General features: G+C 37.9%; 1 protein-coding gene across 6 annotated transcripts; it reads right to left on the bottom strand.

Moving 5' to 3' along the window:
- Positions 1 to 5,372: 5,372 nt before the first annotated feature.
- LOC139367042 (transcription factor AP-2 alpha) lies at positions 5,373 to 18,908 on the bottom strand. 6 transcript variants are annotated; one of them, XM_071104993.1, is made up of 7 exons: positions 18,793 to 18,908; positions 14,135 to 14,569; positions 12,927 to 12,978; positions 11,389 to 11,614; positions 10,659 to 10,777; positions 8,137 to 8,278; positions 5,373 to 7,298 (listed from the first exon to the last, which is right to left on the bottom strand). In XM_071104993.1, exons 1-7 carry the CDS (start codon positions 18,826 to 18,828, stop codon positions 7,016 to 7,018), a joined length of 1,293 nt encoding a protein of 430 aa, XP_070961094.1. In that variant the 5' UTR covers positions 18,829 to 18,908; the 3' UTR covers positions 5,373 to 7,015. The 6 variants fall into 6 exon arrangements, with proteins under 6 accessions (XP_070961094.1, XP_070961098.1, XP_070961093.1 ...); XM_071104997.1 differs by having other exon boundaries at positions 14,153 to 14,569; XM_071104992.1 differs by lacking the exon at positions 18,793 to 18,908 and adding an exon at positions 16,897 to 17,035.
- Positions 18,909 to 21,210: the final 2,302 nt, after the last annotated feature.

Genomic DNA, 21,210 nt, shown 5'->3' with positions numbered 1-21,210 from the left:
TTCCGTTCCTACCATAAAGTCTTCGTGTGTCTTGTAACTTGCTTAACAACTGCACTATTTCATTATTGTATTTCTAAATAAATGTATTTTAAAACAATTGTTGTGGATTCTAACGATTTGTGAGCAAATGCACCCTTACATCATTTCTATATCCCTCAAATCCACTCCTTTCTTTAGCAGGATAAATAAGGAAATATCCAGGAAATGTGCAATAAGCCAAAAGTTAGCTGTATTATGAAAAAAGGATAGAGGGAGGAAAAACCGAAAAGCAGTATAGGCCAAGCCTGCGAGTTGATTAGTCTCAAGTGAAAGCTGCTCTCTTTCTTTGCGCACAGAGTAAGTCCTTTATCACCGGGCGGCACTGGCGTTGCCTCGAGCTATTGCTTGCCTCGAGCAAGGTACTAGGATAGCAAACGGGATCCTATCATCAAACTTCATAATAACGCTGGGTTCGCCACAGCTGCGCGGTGACCCTTTGTGATGGAACCGATAGCAGCTTAGATGAAATAGTGTTCTTCTTTGGTGTGAAATAATCATGCCTATTAATTCAGTCAGACATCAGCGTCTCTCCCCTCTCTTCCACTCTCTCTCTTATTCCATTCCTTATCCGTGAAAATATGCGATTTTCTAGCAAATGGTCCATTTTACTCAAGTAATTTTTCATCGTTGATTCACAGAAAATAAGGCTGGGGGGTGTGAGCTTCAAAAAAGGGCAGCTTCGTTGAAGACCCAGTACAGGGAGCCTTTAAACTGTAACAAAACATATGATGCATTTTGTCATTATCTTTTCGAATTTGCTGGACTCGTTCACATTGAAGGCTATGTCATAAATTCATCACAGAAAAATAGGCAATAGAGAGTGCTTATCGAATAACCTCGTTCTCTTGTGAATTCATGTATCTCAATTAATAGATGTAGGCGGTGGTTGCTGCTGTAAATTGTCAATATGATCAACAAACCAGGTGTAATAGTTATAAAGCATTAATAGTTATTTGTGTATTTATATACTTTCGTAGTAATGTCACTATGGTAATATTATAGTCTAAAATAAGTTTGCTTCGCAATGAAATTTGATTATTTTTTCACTCCATAAAAAATACACCAATAGGCTATTACTTTGATTTAGATATAGGCATATACGTTTTTTGGTATGAAAAAAATATAACACATGTAAACATTATTCTATTATTATTAGGTAATTTTGCCTGATATTATTGTCATTAATATTATTACACCAATAACACCAACTTCGATCATATGGTATCATTTTAGCTAGCAGTTTTGAGCATGAGAAAGATTTCCACTTGTTTTGGACATATAGGACGTGTTACCATGGTATAAGCCAACGAGAACCCCAAAGCATGTTATGGGGTCAGCATCGCAAGGCTTTGGTCCTTTTCAAAAGTTGTATATCTTCAGATTGCACACACCAAGTCTTGGTGCAACTGTTCGTTTGGGTAAAAAACTGTTTCTCAATACAAACCATTCGTAGCTTTTTCTAATGTTATGTTAATATTTACTTATAACCCAATAGCTGATGCTCCTGAAGCCAGAACTTTATGAGGCAAATTGATGGATTTTCGTGTGTGTTATCTAATTTCATTGAGTGTGATAAAATTCTAATTTTTCATTGACCAAATAAATATACATTGTGGGCTAGGTTTCTATATGTATAATGCATAATTAAGATGCGCAATAAAATAGATAGGCCTACCACTCCTCACTTTGACCAAGTTCACCAACTAGGTGACCTACACAGACAAGTCGTTCTACGGGTCCCCAAAAATCTGTGACGAACGTCATGTGATCGAATGACACAATAACTAAAGGGGAACAGACTGCATGAGACCAATACATAAATAAATGGATAGATTAATAAATTAATAAACAAATGAATAGTCTTTTGGGGGTGTTGTTTAAAGCCGTTTGGTTAAATGTTCGCATCATTTTCGAGGTCTAAGGTTTGATAGAAAAGAGACAGCCCTCAAAAGGCGTTTGATTGAAATGGCGTGTGCCGGGCTGACGGGAGCCAGCGAGGGACAAAGCCCCGCGAAGCCATGGCCACTCGAGCAATTATTCCTCCACGCTGAATTTGGATTAGTGCAATGGAAAGAAGCATATGTTTGGCCCGGGGCGACACTCCCCCCGGCTGCCTTCAGAGAATGCGGGGAGAGAGAGAGACAGAGAGACTGAAAACTAGAATATAAACTATATAAACCGACAGGGGAAACATTAACAACATTTTTAATCCCCTCTTTTTGTATATTTGGGAGACACAAACCCATGAAATGAGTCGACCTCCGCGTTTGACAGGTGATGGAACCTTGCAGCCTATGAATTGTGATGAGCATGAGCAGTCATCACACCACTAACATTTTTTAAGATACAAAGTAAATACATGCCCAGATGACACCATATAAACATGATATTATTTTAAACTTAACAAAACGTAATCAATATCATGTAGGCTTATTAGGCCATTATTGGTCTGAAAACAACATGAATGTTTATTAGCCAAGATAAGGCCATCTAGTCGAAATATTGTCTTTTGATGTTAAATTGATGTTATCTCTGACAATTTTGTGTACATAAATTAATTGGATAATCTAATTCTGGGTGAGATTTTTTCCATTCAACTTAAAAGAAGAAATCAGTGGTAGCCTGTGCACATATAGCCTAGGCCTATATATATATATATATATATATATATATATATATATATATATATATATATATATATATATATATATATATATATATATATATATATATATATATACTTCAGATTTTATGTGGGTGTGTGTGGTTCCAAAGTTGTCACCCCAAGACTCATCCAACACCTAGCATTATTTTGGAATGACCTATATTGCGTTGGAATTATCGACTTCTCAGCTTACTTGTGAGTCCTTTTGTTTATTCAGTTAATGTTTTCTAATCGATTACCTGATGTCCCAAGTAATCAAGAACGATTTGGTGGAGTCGTTGACCTTTCGTGGCTTTTGAGCCCCGGCTCGCACAGTGGGGGGAGGTCAGTGGAAGGGTGTCGAGACCGAAATGAGGGTTGATGTCAGACTTGACGACAATTAGCTATTTTGCGCTTCATTGCAAACTTATAGAGTCACATAATTCGATTGCACCGGTTGTCATTTGAGTGAACCCTATATGCATAGAACACATATTTATCTACTTGTAGAATGTCCTGCAGTTTTCAATTCGTCAATAATAAGATATAAAGAAATTAGCAATTTGGTAAACAGATGTGTCCATGCAGGAACTAAAAGTAGCTTGAATACAATTAAAAAAATGATTTACATGGTATACTCTCCAAATAGCCTATACATCGTTTGCATGTTGCAGATTGAAGGTTACACTGTATGCATGCTTGACACAACCGGTTTTCAGTCCCGAGGTCAATATTATAAGGTTACTTGTGTACACAGCACATGACAAAAACGTATCTAGTATTCCATCTTTATGGAAACTTCATGGATCAAAGCTATAGTTGCACGTGACTAATTTAAAAAACGTTTTTTTAGTTAGTTAGCCATTCTGATGCAATGGCATTAAATGCAATTTCTATTATTTTAGGTCTGTGTTAGTCTATTTCATCATTTTCATTTTTGTTAACCCTTGACGTTGTATTTGGGGCCATTCACACTTGAAGGGTCAATTAATTACATTTCTGTTATTTCATGCATTGACTGGTATCGAAATGGAATTGACCCAGCACTGCACATCAAACCAACGCTATATATAGCCACTAGTAACAGTATTTAGTCTATTGCCAAATCTGCCGGTTCAAAGTATTGTATTGCCATTAAAAATGTTGGATGTTGTGAGTTTGGTCTTGTCTATTTTGAAGAACGGATCGTGGTGTAGTGAAATCAGCTCACCAACCAAAGCTCCCAACAACATCTCATCAAAATAGTTTCGGACTACGATCAGATAATGAGCGTGTGGAGTGTAGGCTATGCGTGCCTGAGCGCATGCATCTCTGCATATTCGTGTGTATGCAATCAAGGGTATGCTGATGCATGGGAAGATCAGATTTAAAAAAAAGTAAATTGTAGCCTAACATTTAAGAATAGGCTATTTAATAACAACTCGGGGAACAGTACACAACAGACGCACGTATTAATTATTATAGTGGAATCAAGTGTAATTGATGTAGCTGAAACCAGGGGTTACGGATTGAATTAGCCAAATTCAGTTGGGTATTGCTGACTGGCTCTTCAAATTTCAGGCCTCTTCGTTATTGCAAATTACTTTAGCTGTAAGGCATTATGTAAAACTAGTTCTACCTGTTTAAGATCAAATTATCGCCAAATTAAAAATGTCGTATAAAACAGTAGCCTATGTAAATTACAGGTTTGTATCAAAGTAAACAAACCAAAGAAATGTGTTTTTTTCTCTTCAGAAATGGGGGCAATGGCATTGCATGTTCGTTCCTTGATAGGCCTATAGCCTTCACGTGCTTTCGATAGCTGCCATTGTGATAGACATGTATAATGCTTTCGTCTCGCTCTCAAAAAACGCTTTCATTTACCCCCGATACATTTATTAAATAACATTAGCATTAATGACACACGTGAGGGGCTTCCTAATACCAGTGAATGCTATTTAATACGATTGTTTCCTTTAAAGTGACTATTTATGCTTTTTTTTAATGGAAGGAGCAGCCGGGTATTCCTCTTTATGAGTGAGCTATTGTGCCTGGGGTTAGGATCCCACACACAATCTGAGATGCAGCCAACAAAAACAGCCCTGACAGACAATGGCTCGCTTCACCTGCTACAGCACTGCACCGCAATTATGCCAAGGACATGTACAGTTAGGCTTCATTCACCTTATTTGAAAACAACTGCTTCGGAATAAAACAGACCGTCTGGGCTTAAAGTATGCAGATAATAAATAACCGCTATTTTGGAAAATGTAAAAGAAAAAGGGGGGGGGGTTGAAGAAAAGTTGCTCAGTAGGCCTAAATCTATCTCGATGTCACAACATCCCCATGCCACAACGCTCTCGACTAGAACCAGAGAGTGGAAAATAGAACAGAGCACAGACACAGGATATGCATATACATCCACCGACTCCACTCCACCATGCTTCAGTAGAGATTGATTTCGAGGTGCATGCCATCAATACACAATCAAAACTCCATTTGAATTCGCTTATGTAATGCATCGTCCCCGTGGCTTTAGGCACGCAAAACAAGGCTACAGCAGGTGTGTTAGAAGCATACATGATCATTTGCATCGACATGACTACAACGAAGCCTATGGGTAGAGATGTGAGCAAATATAAGAGATATCCACAGGTAAACGTATTTGTCATATCATTTAACTGAATGCAGTTGAAATAGGTTTCCCACATTTTATTCCAACTGAATACTGTCAAACAACACCAATAATTACAGACAGGCTAGTAATAACAAATATTTGATGCATGTCTTAAAAAAGCTTTAACAAAAACGAAATAAAGAAAACAATAGAGTGGTAGGGAAAGGCAAATGTAATAACCTTCAACACAGCCATATAGATCTCACTGATTTTAAAGAACGGTTTTGCTTGAGGGCTGGCGCTTCACACACACACTTCAAACACCAAAGAATTCATTGTTTTCTGTGTCATTTGGCATGGTAAAAAAGCTCGGCTCCGGTTTTGAATGATCCTGTGCTCTGAACTATGAGTTGAAAGTATAAGTTGTTTTATTATACTTGAGGGAAACAATGGGTTCAGCTGCTTATTGCAAGGAACACTCGTCAGGGGAGAGTTAAACTCAATTACTGTAACCGTGCTGAATAGAAAAAATGGCCAAGAACGAAAATACACCCGGGCGTCTCAACCACTGAATAAAAAATGAAAATATATGAATAAAAATCAACATGAAGCGTATCAAATGTTTATTTTTTTCTGGGCAACAAAGGACTATAATACATTGACAGGCATGGGAACTATTGCCAGCACAAGTCTATACAATACAGCTAAAACCGCCTCCAATTTGGACATTGGACATACAAGATATCAGATGGTCCCAAATGCTTAGAATTACTTCGAACATAAAAAAAATAATCAAAAGACAATATCCATTTATTGCTTTTATGGTGCTTCAAGGGAAGAACAAGTGAAACGTATTCTGATTGGCACAACACATAAAAGCTTGTATAAAAACAAGAAAGTAGAAACACAAAACAGTTCTCTTCGGGGTCTCGATTATGCACTTTTCAATTAAAAAACTGAATAGGATGATATAGCTAGAGAGAAATGGAGGTTTATTTCTAATAAATTTGTTTACTTGCTTCAATGTCGCCTCAACATGCTACAAGAGGGCTGAATTGAAATATCCCAGAGAAAAAATACCCCAAACTTCTGTTTTCTAATAACCATAAAACCACATGAAGAACTAACCGAATATTTAAACCCACTAAAACAGGAGGCACCAGATAAATAAAAAAGAAGTTTCAACAGACGCACCATATTTACAATTCCCATTAAATTACACATAAATAAATATATACATACATGAACACAGATTCCCTTATATAACCGTGAATCGTGTTGAAATTCAAAGTTCAAGTTGGTCGCTTGGAGTGAGAGTCTACAACTGAAGTCATGACATGGAACTCTGTGGATTTTTTTCAAGTTTATTATTCACAATACTGATAATAATTCATCCTCTTTTCGCTTCTTTTTGTCACATGGCTACAATCGTAAATTGAGAGATATAAGGGTCGCTCGATTTCAGTCCGTTGCAGCTCATAAAAAGAGGGAGTACATAAAAAGTCATAGATGTGGCAGAGATCTTTCCCTCTCTGGATCTGTTCTTTGCGCCTTTCAGCATTTTTTTTCTTTTTAATTATTGTGGGGATCTTGCGCATCACTTCCCGTGAATCCAAAGTTGAATGGTATTAAAAACAAACATGTAAAATCATCGCGAGATCAGGAAGTGGCACGTTAACTTGATCAATAGTATTTATATGTATTTATAATATTTATATTGGGCTTTCAGGTGGGAATCACTTTCTGTGCTTCTCGTCTTTGTCTCCGCCTTTAGTGCCGCTGTCTGAGTGACTGTTGTTGTTCAGGTACATTTTGTCCATGGCTTTAATCGCCTCGGTCAGATAGTTCTGGAGAGCGGTGAGGGCCGCGCACATGGCTGGGGTCCCGAATCCGTGAGAAATGAGACTGAAATGGGTCAAGCAACTCTGAATCCCTGGCTCAAGAATAGGTTGTGGTCGAGAATTCCCCAAGGGCGTACGGTCCTGGGAAAGCAGGTCTGTGAATTCTTTGCAGATTTGCCTAAAATGGGGAGACAATATATATGTTAATTACAATCATAATGCCAGTCTGCCCCTAATATGACGTATAGGCCTATACAAGACATGTTCAAAGATCCTATTAATTTTATGTAGTTAGTACCACAACATTAGAATGTGGCCTATCGCATATTTGCTCGAAGGGACGTATAAGTATAGTGTCGTACTATGTCTAAATGTTAAAATGCAGTGGGGAAAGGTTGACGTTGGAGTAAAACCAACTATGTTTCAATGTAATCCCAATCACAGCAAACAAAATGGTTGCATATGGATGAATCTGAGGCCTGTTCAATCGACCAATTACAGTAAACTCCATATTGGATAGTCTCAGATAGGCTATTCGTGCACGTGTTTTATTCAATGCTTACGCAACACCAAAATGCTTGGCATGAATCGAATACAGAGCATGGATATCAAATTCAGTACATCTAATACTAGTTGAAAGTGTCGAATTCAAGAAGTGTTTGTTCATTGTGGCATTTTGTCGTGTGCATAACATCACTTGATGACCTATTTGGCTTATTAGAAGGACAAATAATTGGACATTTGTCGATTAATTTGTATCCAATAATTTTTTTGTCAGTTTTAATGTCACATCCATTCAATGGCCTACTACAATGTAACATAAATAACGAGTCCATAAATCAACACTTTAGAAATGCATGTGAAATATATAGGCCTATCAAAAAGCCTACAAAAAAATATAAAAAACGAATTTATAGAATTGACCACGACCATCCATTTGTGTTTCAAACACTGTCGATGTAAACACGAGAATCACATTTTTTTTTACATATGAAATGTGATAATATAACACTTACTTCGTTGCCAATAACATGTTTTTCCTCTGGACTTGTTCGTTTGGGTCGGAATGCTGACGGTTTGTATATTCAGCTACTGCCTTGGCTGGGAACTCAGTCTCGCATACGTAACCAAAATCTCTGGCAAGATGCACGGCTTCGCCTGAGAAGGAAAGAATGGATTGAGTATACTATATTGCTCTAAATTGGACATTAAATATAGACCAATTAACACTTCCATTTAACACATGATTCATCTAATGAACGTCCTCTGCCAAAGAGAAGGCCTTGTCTTTGCATCAAATTCTAAATCAGTAGGCTATAGGCTAGCACTTGTACCTTCCATCACATGATGGATTATTTTATTTTTGTTGTTGTCATTTAGCAGACGCTGTTACGCAGAGAGACATTTGGGTTAAGTGCCTTGCTCAAGAGAACATCTACATATTTTTCACCTTGTCTGCCCGGAAATTCGAACCAGCAACCTTTCGGTTACTGGCCCAACGCCCATAACCGCTAGGCTACCTGTTATCAATAAGAGTCAGGCCCCCATTCCGTTAGAAGAGTTAAATATCAGGGAAGCAATATAAAATGCCATAAGTAGCGTCATGCATATCACCATGTCATTGCTTAGCCATTCCTAAACATTATTGAACGACCAGCAGATCATACAACGAAAGCAATTTTAAAAGGCTATATGCAAATCTCGCTCCTACAAACTTTAGCCATGAGAATTATAGGTTCACTCCATTGAGGTCTGCCTTTTTTTGTAGATTTTTTCAAGTCTTTGGTTTTAATTTCCTGAAACAGTTGGGTTTTTACTGCGGGGCTTCCTGCCATAAGCCTCAACTCCGGAAGAACGCATGCGCCAATTAGCATCAAAGCTCAAGTCCAGTAAACTCGTTTCCATAAAATGGAGCGGATCATAAACAATAACGGCACTTCAGAAAAACGCAGTGTCTCTTCACTAAATAACAGAGTGTCTTCATACCCCCCCCCCCCCCCCCCCACACACACACTTTATCGCAAAGAATCATATATTTCTTCAACCTCATTACCATACAGCACCCAATTTCAATGAAGTACAATGAATATTGCATTCGCTCCACGGCTGTAATGATTAACAGGAACCAATGAACCGTCCCAGGCTTTCACCTTTAAAATCCACAGCTCACCAAATACCACCGCACTGAATAATAAGGTTCAACTTTGCAAGCAAAATGGATTTATTCAATAGCAATGGCATCCTCATAGTGTGCCACAATTACCTAATTTATTATTTAATAGTCTCACAACATAGATCTTCCATAGGTCACTTCCACTTCAATCACAGAGAAACAGAAAGTGTCCCTGCATGTGTGAATAATAGAAGTCTAATAACAGTAGCTGTAGCTGTTGGCTAGTGGTCCTACTACTACTAGTATTACTATAACTATGATTATTACTACTATTACTATAACTATGATTATTACTACTACTACTAGTATTACTATAACTATGATTATTACTACTTTTACTACTATTACTATAACTATGATTATTACTATAATTACTAGTATTACTATAACTATGATTATTACTACTTTTACTACTATTACTATAACTATGATTATTACTACTATTACTATAACTATGATTATTACTACTATTACTACTATTACTATGATTATTACTACTTTTACTACTATTACTATAACTATGATTATTACTACTATTACTACTACTACTACTATAACTATGATTATTACTACTATTGCTACTGTTACTATAACTATGATTATTACTACTAATACTACTATAACTATGATTATTACTACTATTACTATAACTATGATTATTACTACTACTAATACTACTATAACTATGATTATTACTGCAACTACTACTATTATTATAACAATGATTACTACTACTACTACTACTATGATTATTACTACGACTACTATTACTACTATTACTATAACTATGATTATTACTACAACTACTATTACTCCTATTACTACTACTATTACTATAACTATGATTATTACTACGACTACTACTACTACTACTACTACTACTACTAGCCTAATATAGGCCTTATAATAATGATCATGATAACAAGCCACTATAGGGTTAATAAATCAATCGATCCACCTCTGCCAGAGGTGAAACAGCTCCAAACTCACGCTAGACAATAAATAAGCAAATGCCCATAACCCTGCTTCAACAAGGAGCCTAGTTCATCTGGTACAAACTAGGCCAGTCAGGCTTACCGAACCCACCTCACACTGTAGTAGTCTATTCTAGGACCACTTTCACGATTGCACACACGAAGGCTAAATACACAGGCCAATGTTGCGAAAAGCCTTTTAAAATTATTACCATCATCCTCTCTCTCAAAAACACACATATATCCTTCATGCATGACTGGTTTGCAAGGCAAAGTCAGTCCAAATTACATGGATGAGCGCATATACTGATTTCGAATGTCCCCCCTGAAACCGTTCAAAGCACCTGCTATCCCGGGAACCGGAACTCAGATCATTTACAATGCAACTTACCTTCGACTAGTGACGTCAGCAGGGTAACGTTTGCGGCTTTGCGTCTACCTGCAGGTAGATTTAATCCGATTTTATCCAATTTCTCTCTGAGGGACCTTCCGCCATTCTTAGACTTGGCCCTGTGACAAGAACAGAAAAATAGGTTGTATGAATAGGCTAATTTGTAAAATGGCATGTTTAAAAAAAAACAACATTTTTACCATCATTGTTACACACTATCTGATCCAAAAAGGTCTGAATGAATAAGTATGTTATTAATCATATTATTGAATCAAAGATTAGGTAGCTATCTTGATTTAAAAAACAACAATGCCATAATAGCATCGTCTTCCTTCCATACACTTCTATAACACTATCGGTGTCTACATGCCTATGTGTGTGTCAATATAGGCTATGTATTTTCAAATCACTGAAACTACTTTATTTGAATGCACAGTGTATACCCAAAATACTGCCTTTGTGTCGAGGTTGGAATCTATAGACTAAACACTGAAGTAGTTTACTGTTGTTGGTGTAGGCCGAAATATGATGTGCGTAACCTAGTCTTACAGGGTTGAGGGTAAGGCCAAAAGGCCTACATTAATTTGTGGGCTACATTGTGAGTGTAAAGTTAATATGGAATTTAACAGACTGCCTTTTGGGCTGTTTTAAATGCAGGAGGTATCACGCTTGGTCGATTTTAATTATACCTGGGATAAAGAATGAGGAGCGACATTAAAGTCCGGCTCACCTTCTCAGCACCCCGCCCAGCAGTGACGCGTTGAGGCACTCAGGCGGCGAAAGGCGTCTCTGCACTTCCGCCACCGTGACCTTGTATTTTGATGTGGAGCTGAGCAGAGACAGGCGACCCGGAACAGAGCAGAACACCTCGTTGGGGTTTACCACACCGCCAAAAAGACCATCCTTATTTATCGGAATGGCGGAGACGTTGTTGTTCTTGGATAAAGAAACTGGACCTAAGGAAGAAGGAGAACAATTTCTGTGAATCTTATTCAATGTAGACCATTAATCAGATGACATTCATATCAAACGCGGTGTGGGTGTAGAGGCCTACACACAATTAAAACAATTGGCATATGGTATGATAATAATAATCAAATAATAATAATAATATTAACACGAATAATAAACATTAATAATGATAATATAGGCCTATTTATTGTTTTCTTATTTTGGTTATTAGGCCTACGCACAAAGGCCTAACCATTGCAAAATGTTGTACCATATTGTAGGCCTCGTATAGGCCCAATATTTGTTTAGGGTAGGCTATCTATGCAATTTGAGCTCTGAAACATCGCACGCTTTTGCAGACGCGCGCGCACACATGTTGCAATACTTAAAACACACACACACACAGCACGCGAAGAGAAGCCTTTTTTCAAATATCCATGGTCTCCCCAAAAATACAGTCGCGCGTGTGATTTCACTTTGCAGGGGTTACCGTTTTGTGTGCTGTAACCGGAGACAAAGGGACTAGCGCTTTTGGATAGATCACTTGTGACATTAATAGCCCAGGGGAGGCTAATAGAGACGATAGGAGTTAAACGAACTCTTGAGATTACTAATATAAGAGCCAATTATCATGTTGATGCGGAAAGAGCATCTCTCAAGATTTATCCCCTGCGCATCTAATTTGAACTGACAAAAGACTCCACATGGCGAGAGGGGTAACGTTCAACCTGACCATGAAGTAGGCCTAGCACGCCAGAAATGGTCTTGTAGGAGTAAACAATCGAATTCACACGCAATTATGCTAGGCCCATATATGATAATGCAACACTGAACGCATTATTCCATAATCAACCGAAGCCAAACACTGATGGAATGAGACTCTATAAATGGTTTAAAGACCTTGCCTATTTTTGCAGCGTATATTTTTTTCCACCTTTGATGCAGGATCTGGTATCATCCTGATACTTAATACATAGAGCATTACCAACTGCCATTTTAGATTTGCTCCCGAACAGGCCTATATTTACGATATATAGCGAAAAGATGCGTCAACACATTAAAACCAATAGCCTAAACAGCATAGCCTATATAGGGCATATTCGCATCTGATGCCTACTCTGAAATGCTGACATTGGCATTAATTGATGAAAAGGTGCATGCAGTTAGTTTGATGCACTCGAGCTCACGTAATAAAAAACACTGCGCATTAATCCACTTGGTTCAGTGAGGCGCTGTGACTACCGCACAAGCTCCGGAGCAGACGTGTGGTGTGCAGCTTGTGGAAACATACATGGCATCTCGAAGGAAATTGCTTACCTTTTTTAATTACAGTCTGATCTGGGATGTGAATTCCTTGATCCTCAACATGCTGCAACACACAGATGCAAAATACACAATTTAATATGGAATACAATTAAATTAATTTGACATGTCATGCTGTTTGCAAAAGACTGGCATGTAGCCCACAATCCAAATATATGATGGGCCTGTTATTATTTTCAATGAGGGTGATATTGGCTATAGCTGTTGGGCAGTGCGCGTCATGCATATCAGACTTAAATAATGAAGCTCTGTCGCCCAATAATCGTGACCTCATTCCATCCGCAGAGTGGATACTTATGAATAACTATGAATCCAAATTGTATTCGGAATAAAGGTGGTAATACACGTCGTGCACGCTAATTGGGGACTAGGCATTTGTTTTAGAAAAAAACGCGTCATTGTACAGGCCTTTACTTATTTGATGTATTCGTATTACCTGCAGAGCGATGGAACTTAATCTAAAACATGGTGCTCATAGTGTGCCTGCATGTGCAAAACTCCCGAGTGGACATTTTATTATTGCTCTCAGCCTCCCGCTCATATCGGGACTTGAGTATTTTCAATGAGCACAATTAAATTAAAGATGAAGGGAGGATATCCAGAATCATGTCCAAAAATGACAGGGAATATTAATCAACAAGCGCGGTATACCATCCATTTTGTGAGAGGGGTTGCAGATCATATTATAGTTCTCAGAGCTTCAGCTTTGATCTTGTTTGCTTAAGGCAAGTGTTTATAACACTATGCATCTTTTCAGTGGAGGGAGGGGGTCAACAAAATAATACGGCTAATAAAGTGCAAACACAGCTCGAGAATATAGACTGAATAATCCATGCAAATAGGCTTTTATACAGTGTTTCACTCGAGAGCCGTTTGTAAAATGTAATGTCTGTTGGAACATCTACATAAAAAGGGCTCTGTCAATTCAATGGTTATGGCCATAATCTTGGAACATTTCTGCATTTATAAAATTGCATGCCATGCACTGAGTCATTCATTACATGTAGGCCGTGACATTTCATACAGAGCTGACAATTTACAGCAACAAACACTTAGGCTATAGAAGGCTACGTGTGTAGGCCTAATAATAATTTCAAAATAATAATAAGAAAAATAATAACAACAACAATTATTATTATAATAACGACAACAACAACAACAATGTAATAGTAAAAATGTAATAGTAATAATAATATAATTACCAAATAATGCTGAATTACCTGAACATCTTCTAAAGAGTGAGGTATTCCATGGATTGGGATAGAATCTGAGAGTCCCGTATCGATTCCGTGGCCCGACGGCAGGAGCACTTCTCTACGGTACTCCCTACAGAGCTGATGGGGCAAGCCACGATGCTGGTGCAGCAAACTGCTCTCCTGACTTTGCCTCTGGCCCGGCCAGCCAGGGTGTTGTGGCTGCGGCTGAGCGTGCAGGGAGTTGAGGGAGTAGGGGTCGTTGACGTGCGAGTATGGGTCCTGAGACTGGGGGTAGATTGGCTGGTAGGGCGGAGGAAAGTACGGTGGCTGGAAGTCGGAGTTTGGGGTATGGGAGAGTGGAGGGGCGCTATATGGAGACTGGCCCACGCCTCCCAGCTGAGGTAGCCTGGCTGTCCCATTGCTGGTACCGTCGTGACGATCCTGCAGGAAAAAAGAATCGGAGAAATTAAACCTATACACCAACCCTCCATTTTACCCGTTTTCACCGGGGCTTTTATGGACTGTCACCTACCATAATTGAATGTCTATTCAAAGTCGTTGGTTGAAATAAAATCAACAGCATTTATCTGTTGAACGCAGCAATAATAGCCTAATAATAATAATAATAATGCTAACAATAATAACAGTGATAATTACTGTAGGCTAATAACACACTCGTAGGCCTATTTCATCATTTTCAGGGGGAAAATGATTACAGTTGAAATATTTAGATAGGCCTACTGAAATTAAATGTGAGAGCAATCTTGCATTCTTTTTCTTTTTTGTATGATAGTTTAGCAAAACTATTTGACTAAAAAAGGCAATAATCGGAGTCTGTTTGCTGCACGAAGTAGGCTATAACTGTCTTTGCCACCGAGTCCAACTTACCATCGCGGAAAAGCTGTGCACTAACATCTGCGAAGATTTTCGAGCGATTCAAAAGAGAATTTTCAGAAGAAAAACGTTGATATAACACAACGAAAATGTACGAGCAAACAAAATAATGCCAGCAACAACACTATTGAAAGATCACGGAGCCCAATGTTCAGATAAGCACCACCGAAGAACGATAATCCATCAGAATTTGGTTAAATTCCCACTGCCCTTCATTCGATTCTAAAATGCAATGTTTGGTCTTGCGGATTTATGTTTAAAGTTTCCTGTATCCCTGTTCCGTCTTCTGTCTCTATCACTGTGCTGTTCCCTCGACTGAGCTCATATTAGCAAAGAGCTGCTTCTTTCCTTGGACTCCTAATAGCAGATATTCATGACTATTAATATTACACGAATTCTTAATAAGGGAAGAATGGTCGGAAATCGAGCGTGAAGCGAGGAAGCAACTCAAGGCAGAGTCTGCACTAAATGACGTCCATTGAATGAGGAATCAGTATATCTATCTAATCAGAGATGGGGAGAGAAAGAGGGAGTGAGTGAGGAGGGGAGAGAGAGAGGGAGACAAAAAGAGGGACATTCTCTTTGCGTCTGACGAATCAGAGAGAGGGGGGAACATTTTAAAAGGTTCGAAGGCAAGCACAAGTGAAAGAAAGGCAGAATGAAGGGGGGACCAGAGATAGAGGAAGAGCCATGGACGGAAACAATGTGCACCTCTGATTCGTGTGAAAATCCAGCAAACGCTGAGGGCATCTCGGCTGGCACATTTTTACTGTTCAGAGGGCGGTTGTCTGCTCGCCATGTCCCTTTGTTTTTCACTTCAGTTTCCGACGCCTCGCTTTCCATGGCCCTTCCCCAGTCTCTCGAATGAATTCATCCACGGTTATTTGAATTCAAACTACGCCAGCCGAGCTAACTTTCACTCCGAGCAAATATATTCAAAAGTTATTATACGGATACGCAAGCTTAAGACATCCACTTTCCACTTCTAACCTATTTGCACGCGACCATTTTGACAAAACAGCAAAAGAGTAACCATTATGAAAACACGGTAGTTAACACTGATTTCGATAAAAACAGAAACAGGTCTATTAGCCTAACCGTAAACTAAACTTGAATGAGAGAATCACAAATTCAAGCACGGGCGGCGAAATCCAGCCCAGCGTTTCTTCCCTGCTCTTTGCATGCGTATTCTCCAGACGCGGTGAAAACACGTTCAACTGGCTGCACCACTCCTAAACAACTCCCTGATATGACTGCCAAACTTTCTATTCTATAATAACAATCACACAGCGTGTGCAGTGCACACACACCACTAAGGGATCGAAATGCACCGATTTATTTTATAAGAATGTAAGGGATAGGCATCCTATTATTTAAACACATTATTTTAAACATACTTCTTTTTCGATGATACAGTCAACACATGCATTTTGGGTATGTCTCCCTATGTACATTCTCTTACTTTCTATGTACATTTAGCATGTTTCAGCAGTGAGTTTTTAAATCCTATTTTATACAATTACGTTTAAAATGGTATAAATAAATACATGTTTTCCTATGGGTTTGCCATGTATTACTTTAATTTATTGATGTGAAAATGTATTATTATTATTGCTATTACTTTATTTTCACTGTTAATATTGAAACTGTGTAAAATGTATTTTTCTACACAATTAAAAATGGCATTATTCCATATCAAAATAGCAAAATATCTAACATATGAAATAAACCAATATGCATCTGTATATCCTTCAATGAATTAAATATGTTCCCAGACAACTGTCAAAACAATTAGAGATTGACAAAATGAAAATAAAGCAGTATACCCCATTAATTACATGAAAACAGCAATAAATCAAATATGAGCCTCTTACCTCGCAATCTTCATATTTTATATTATCAGTTAATTTCCAAAGCATTTTCATGAGTTGTGGTGGATATTGAGAGCGCCTTTCCTTGTTTTACACAGTGAATTGTGCTCTAGCGGAAACTATTTTAGTTGAGCTTGGCTGTCTGCGCTCTGAGATCTCCCTCTAATGGTGAAAGTAAAAGGCTCGCGCACCACTGTAATAACATTCGCATTCCCTCATTAGCATATCAACAGCCGCTTGATTCCCATCTGCCCAACACCAATGGACAACACAGGTAACACTGGAGCGAGATTTCACATGTATTTACTTCTCCCACATTCAATGAGAATATACAGCAGGAATTGAGCGTACATTTTATAAGCATTCTCTATGACAAAAAGGCAACAACACACCCTGCACCTGGGGGTGTGAACGTTCATTTGATGGCTATGATAAAACAAATAATTGGATAATACATGTTATGTATTCATTTGCTTCCTTTGTCGTGCATATTCGTTTTAGGAAATGTGGTTTCATAAAAACAACTGTTTATGTAACAGCTTCATAAAAACAAGTTCCATCATCTCACACCATATATTGGCCTATGGTACAATCTGTCTGTTCTTACATTTTAGGATGGTTAACTTGCTCTGAAGAGCGTGCCACACGCAAATACTCTATCTAGTGCTCTCTTCATACTTTGTTGCCAAACTGATTTTCGTAAACTGTTGTTTTAGACGTATTGAGAGTTGAGACCATGAAAAGCTATTCTGTCACTGTCATGCAAAAGAAGAAACAATCTAAAGTATGTATACAGCTCCATTGACGACATGTAAGAGCGCCGTTTTTGTAATGTAAATAATTAACACAACAACATAGCTTGTTTAATGTGAATGAGGGTCTGAAGTATTTGGGCGGGTCAAGAACCAGGTCGCCAATTCCTAGGCGTTGGCCTCTCCTAGTTCAGATTTACATTTTTGGTGGGGTACCTTTACAACCGGTTGTTATTAATGAGAGGGCCCATGAATCTAGATCACAATGACAACTATCAGCGGGGTAAAGGTGCCTTAAAAAATAAATCGTGGGGTGTGTGGGTCTGTATGTGTTTCTATATGCTGCTGTGTGGATATTAGAGGTTGTGTGCTTTTGGAGAGTGAAACGAAAAGGCTCAATCTCACCATGGCTTGGATTGTTTCACCGACTCCAGTTTCACCGCGTTAGAAAGTTCTGTTTTACAATCGACATGAAATTATTCTTTAAAAATCAATTGCATTAGGCCAACATACCCCTCCAAAGTAATAGGCCTACATCGGAGAGATTTGTTTTGACATTTTAGATGACAAGAACCACAACTTCCGGGCGAGCTATAACTTTAGTATGAGATGCCATTTATCATATCATAGACAAATGAACATCTATAATGATAAGTTGGAGCATACTATGTATGATTTGTGCTGTTTTATTGATTTTATTCACATTTCAATAAACACTAGCCTATAGCAAAACAATACATTTTATATCCAAAAGGATACTCTATAGGCTATTATTTGCTTCTATATAAGGAACGGTTTTCTATAGTCTTAAATTGCATGATATATAAAGTGATGTAGCCTTCTATGCAAGTTAAACCTGCTTTCCCCAAGTTATTACGAGAGCCAATGCGCTATTGTTAATCAGGCGTAAATAGGAACATTATCGACTTTTGCGAGAAAAAATAACACTGTCAAAGTAAAAATAATTAAAACTATTGAATAACTGTATAATATTTAGGCTAAATATAGTGCTTGCCTACTAATTCTACAATGAAAAGTTGATGGCAATGCATTTACCAATTGTGGCCATATTATTCGACATATATTACACTCCTGTAGGCTAGTTAGTAGCCTACACGTTCTTTGTCTTGAAATAAACAGCACATACCTGCCAATCCCCCATTTTGCCCATTATTGACATCATTGTTTCTTCAATTTGCCTGGATATGGTAGATCACACGTCGTGTTATCTCATTGAGGCTTCCGTCCATAAGCCAATTTTTGCTTTTACTTGTGGTGAACGAGATCAGCTCACCTGGCCATAAAAACCCTCTGGGCCACCTGGTGGCACATGCGCAATAGACCGGATGTGTTAACCTACCTGAAGTTGAGGTAATGCTCTTTTGTGAATATGCTTTTGGGGCTTACTGCCTTCAACTGTGAATGAACATATGGCTGGAAAGTGTGTGGACGAAACTTTCGCACATGGGCTAACTGTTGTGAATACAACAATATAACAATATAATTTGCATACCATTTATATATGTAAAATACAAAAGTAAATGAAAAATCTATTTATTATTGAATATCAACATCATGTCAATATCAGTTGATTATAAAATATTTATTCACATTAAAAATTAAACCGTGTCAAGATAAAATCTGAAGGTTAACTGTAACATCATTACTTAAACACAATCTACCAGGTTCCCTTACGTGTATTGGGGTCATGGTTTATTTATCATCTGTTTATTTCTAATACATACTTATGAAGACGCCTCAGGCCAGAAATGAATGAGCTCAGCTCTTCACCAGGCACACCAAAAAATAAAAAGAGCAACACGTGCGCTCACCGAGGTGTTAATGGTAATGATGGTCGGAAAGTATTTTCTTTCTAATTCTAACGGGACACATGTCGACTCTACCTATGGGGCGCTCCACAACATGGCTGCACAGCACTGTCAATTTCAGAATGGAAAGATATATCTGGCTTGAATTATGATGTATTATTTAGTTGATATAAATATGACAAATAAACCATAACGATAAGTATTCCCTTTCAAATTCAACAGTGCTAATGTAAGCTATATAGTCTAGATATATAGCCTATTTTGAGCAACAGGCCTTTTCCTGAGAAAACACAGCTCAGTTGAGTTACAGTCACACAATTGGGCAAATATTGAAATATTTTAGACTACATATTTGTTTTTGTCTTGCATTTGACTGTTGTGTTTGGTAACTGTGCGGTCTATAAACTTGTATTCTACACATATTTGTACTATATTTGGGAAACTTTAATATTCCCTCAATGTTTATCTTCAAAGATAATCGATTTGAAAATAATAAAAGTACAGGCAGGAATACAGATAAAATAGAACAATCTAAAACATATATTCAGAGCAACAAGGTGTAGCTTACTGCAGTACTGTGCACAGGGAACGCGAGCAAGTGTGTTAAAGAGTTCTGGACAGGATCCGTTTCCATGTGAATATCCAACCTGTTTGTCTAAGGCTTGGTTTCAACCACTTCCACCCCTGCCAGGAGCCCCAGGCACAATTTCAGTTAAGCATCATAAAACCGTACAAGATGTTTAATAGGCAACGATACTGAAACGACTGGTTGCACCTTTTGGGCATTGATATATCTCACAATTTAGCAAGGATAATGCGCAATGCATTTTGCCAATAACATCTAACATTTATTATTATTATTATTATTAGTAATAGTAGTAGTATTTCAGATGTTTACTGAATTATTAGTCCTACGCTAAATAAATGGTCTACTTCAAAACACGACATGTCATAAAATATTACAATGGCTAGAGAAACGCATCCTCGTGCGTAATTCTTATATGTCCAAACTTTGGCGCATTACTTTATTCATTATTTAACAAGTTAGGAGTGATGAAACGCTAATCCGTATAGCTAAGTAAAGAAATATCTAATGGTTTGAAGCACTATAAAATCACTCCGCTGCAAGGTATTTACCATTATCCAGGAGTAAAACATCATTTACACAGAATTTGCCTATATTATATTCCTCCGCAAATCTATAGAGAGGCCTCTCACATAATGTTATGCATTCTGGATTTCTGGTTGTGTAGGCCTACCCTATGCGTTTCAAGTGATGAAACAATCGTTGGTTTTCAAATTATGATCCCCAGAAGAATAAACTGTGGTCTGGCGCCATCAAGTTCTAAAAGAAAGAAAACCGCTGCAGAAAGGCAAAAAAGTTTCAAATTCAACTGTAATTGAAACCAAATGTACTCAAATGGAAATACAGGAATAAATAGTAAGCCAAAAGCCTACCAGGTCTGTGCAGTACAGTTCGCAACATGAGTTTTCATATCACTGCAAGGATAATACAATTTTAAAAAATTATCTATATGCCAAAATTAACTTTATGTTATATCAATAACCTATAAGAGTGATTTATGCGTTATACTGGAATCGAACACATATTCTTCTTTCAAATTAACCCTTTGATCTCAACCTAAAATCCTTCATAATGATAATCATCTCAGATTTGGCCCAATCTGGACACAGACGTCAACAGGCATAAATCTTAATTGATCCTCTTGCGCCAT

Source organism: Oncorhynchus clarkii, chromosome 15 (assembly GCF_045791955.1).
Source record: "Oncorhynchus clarkii lewisi isolate Uvic-CL-2024 chromosome 15, UVic_Ocla_1.0, whole genome shotgun sequence".
NCBI classification, from domain to species: Eukaryota; Metazoa; Chordata; class Actinopteri; order Salmoniformes; family Salmonidae; genus Oncorhynchus; species Oncorhynchus clarkii.
Note: the sequence above shows the minus strand (reverse complement) of the source record. Positions and strands in the feature narration are given on the sequence as shown.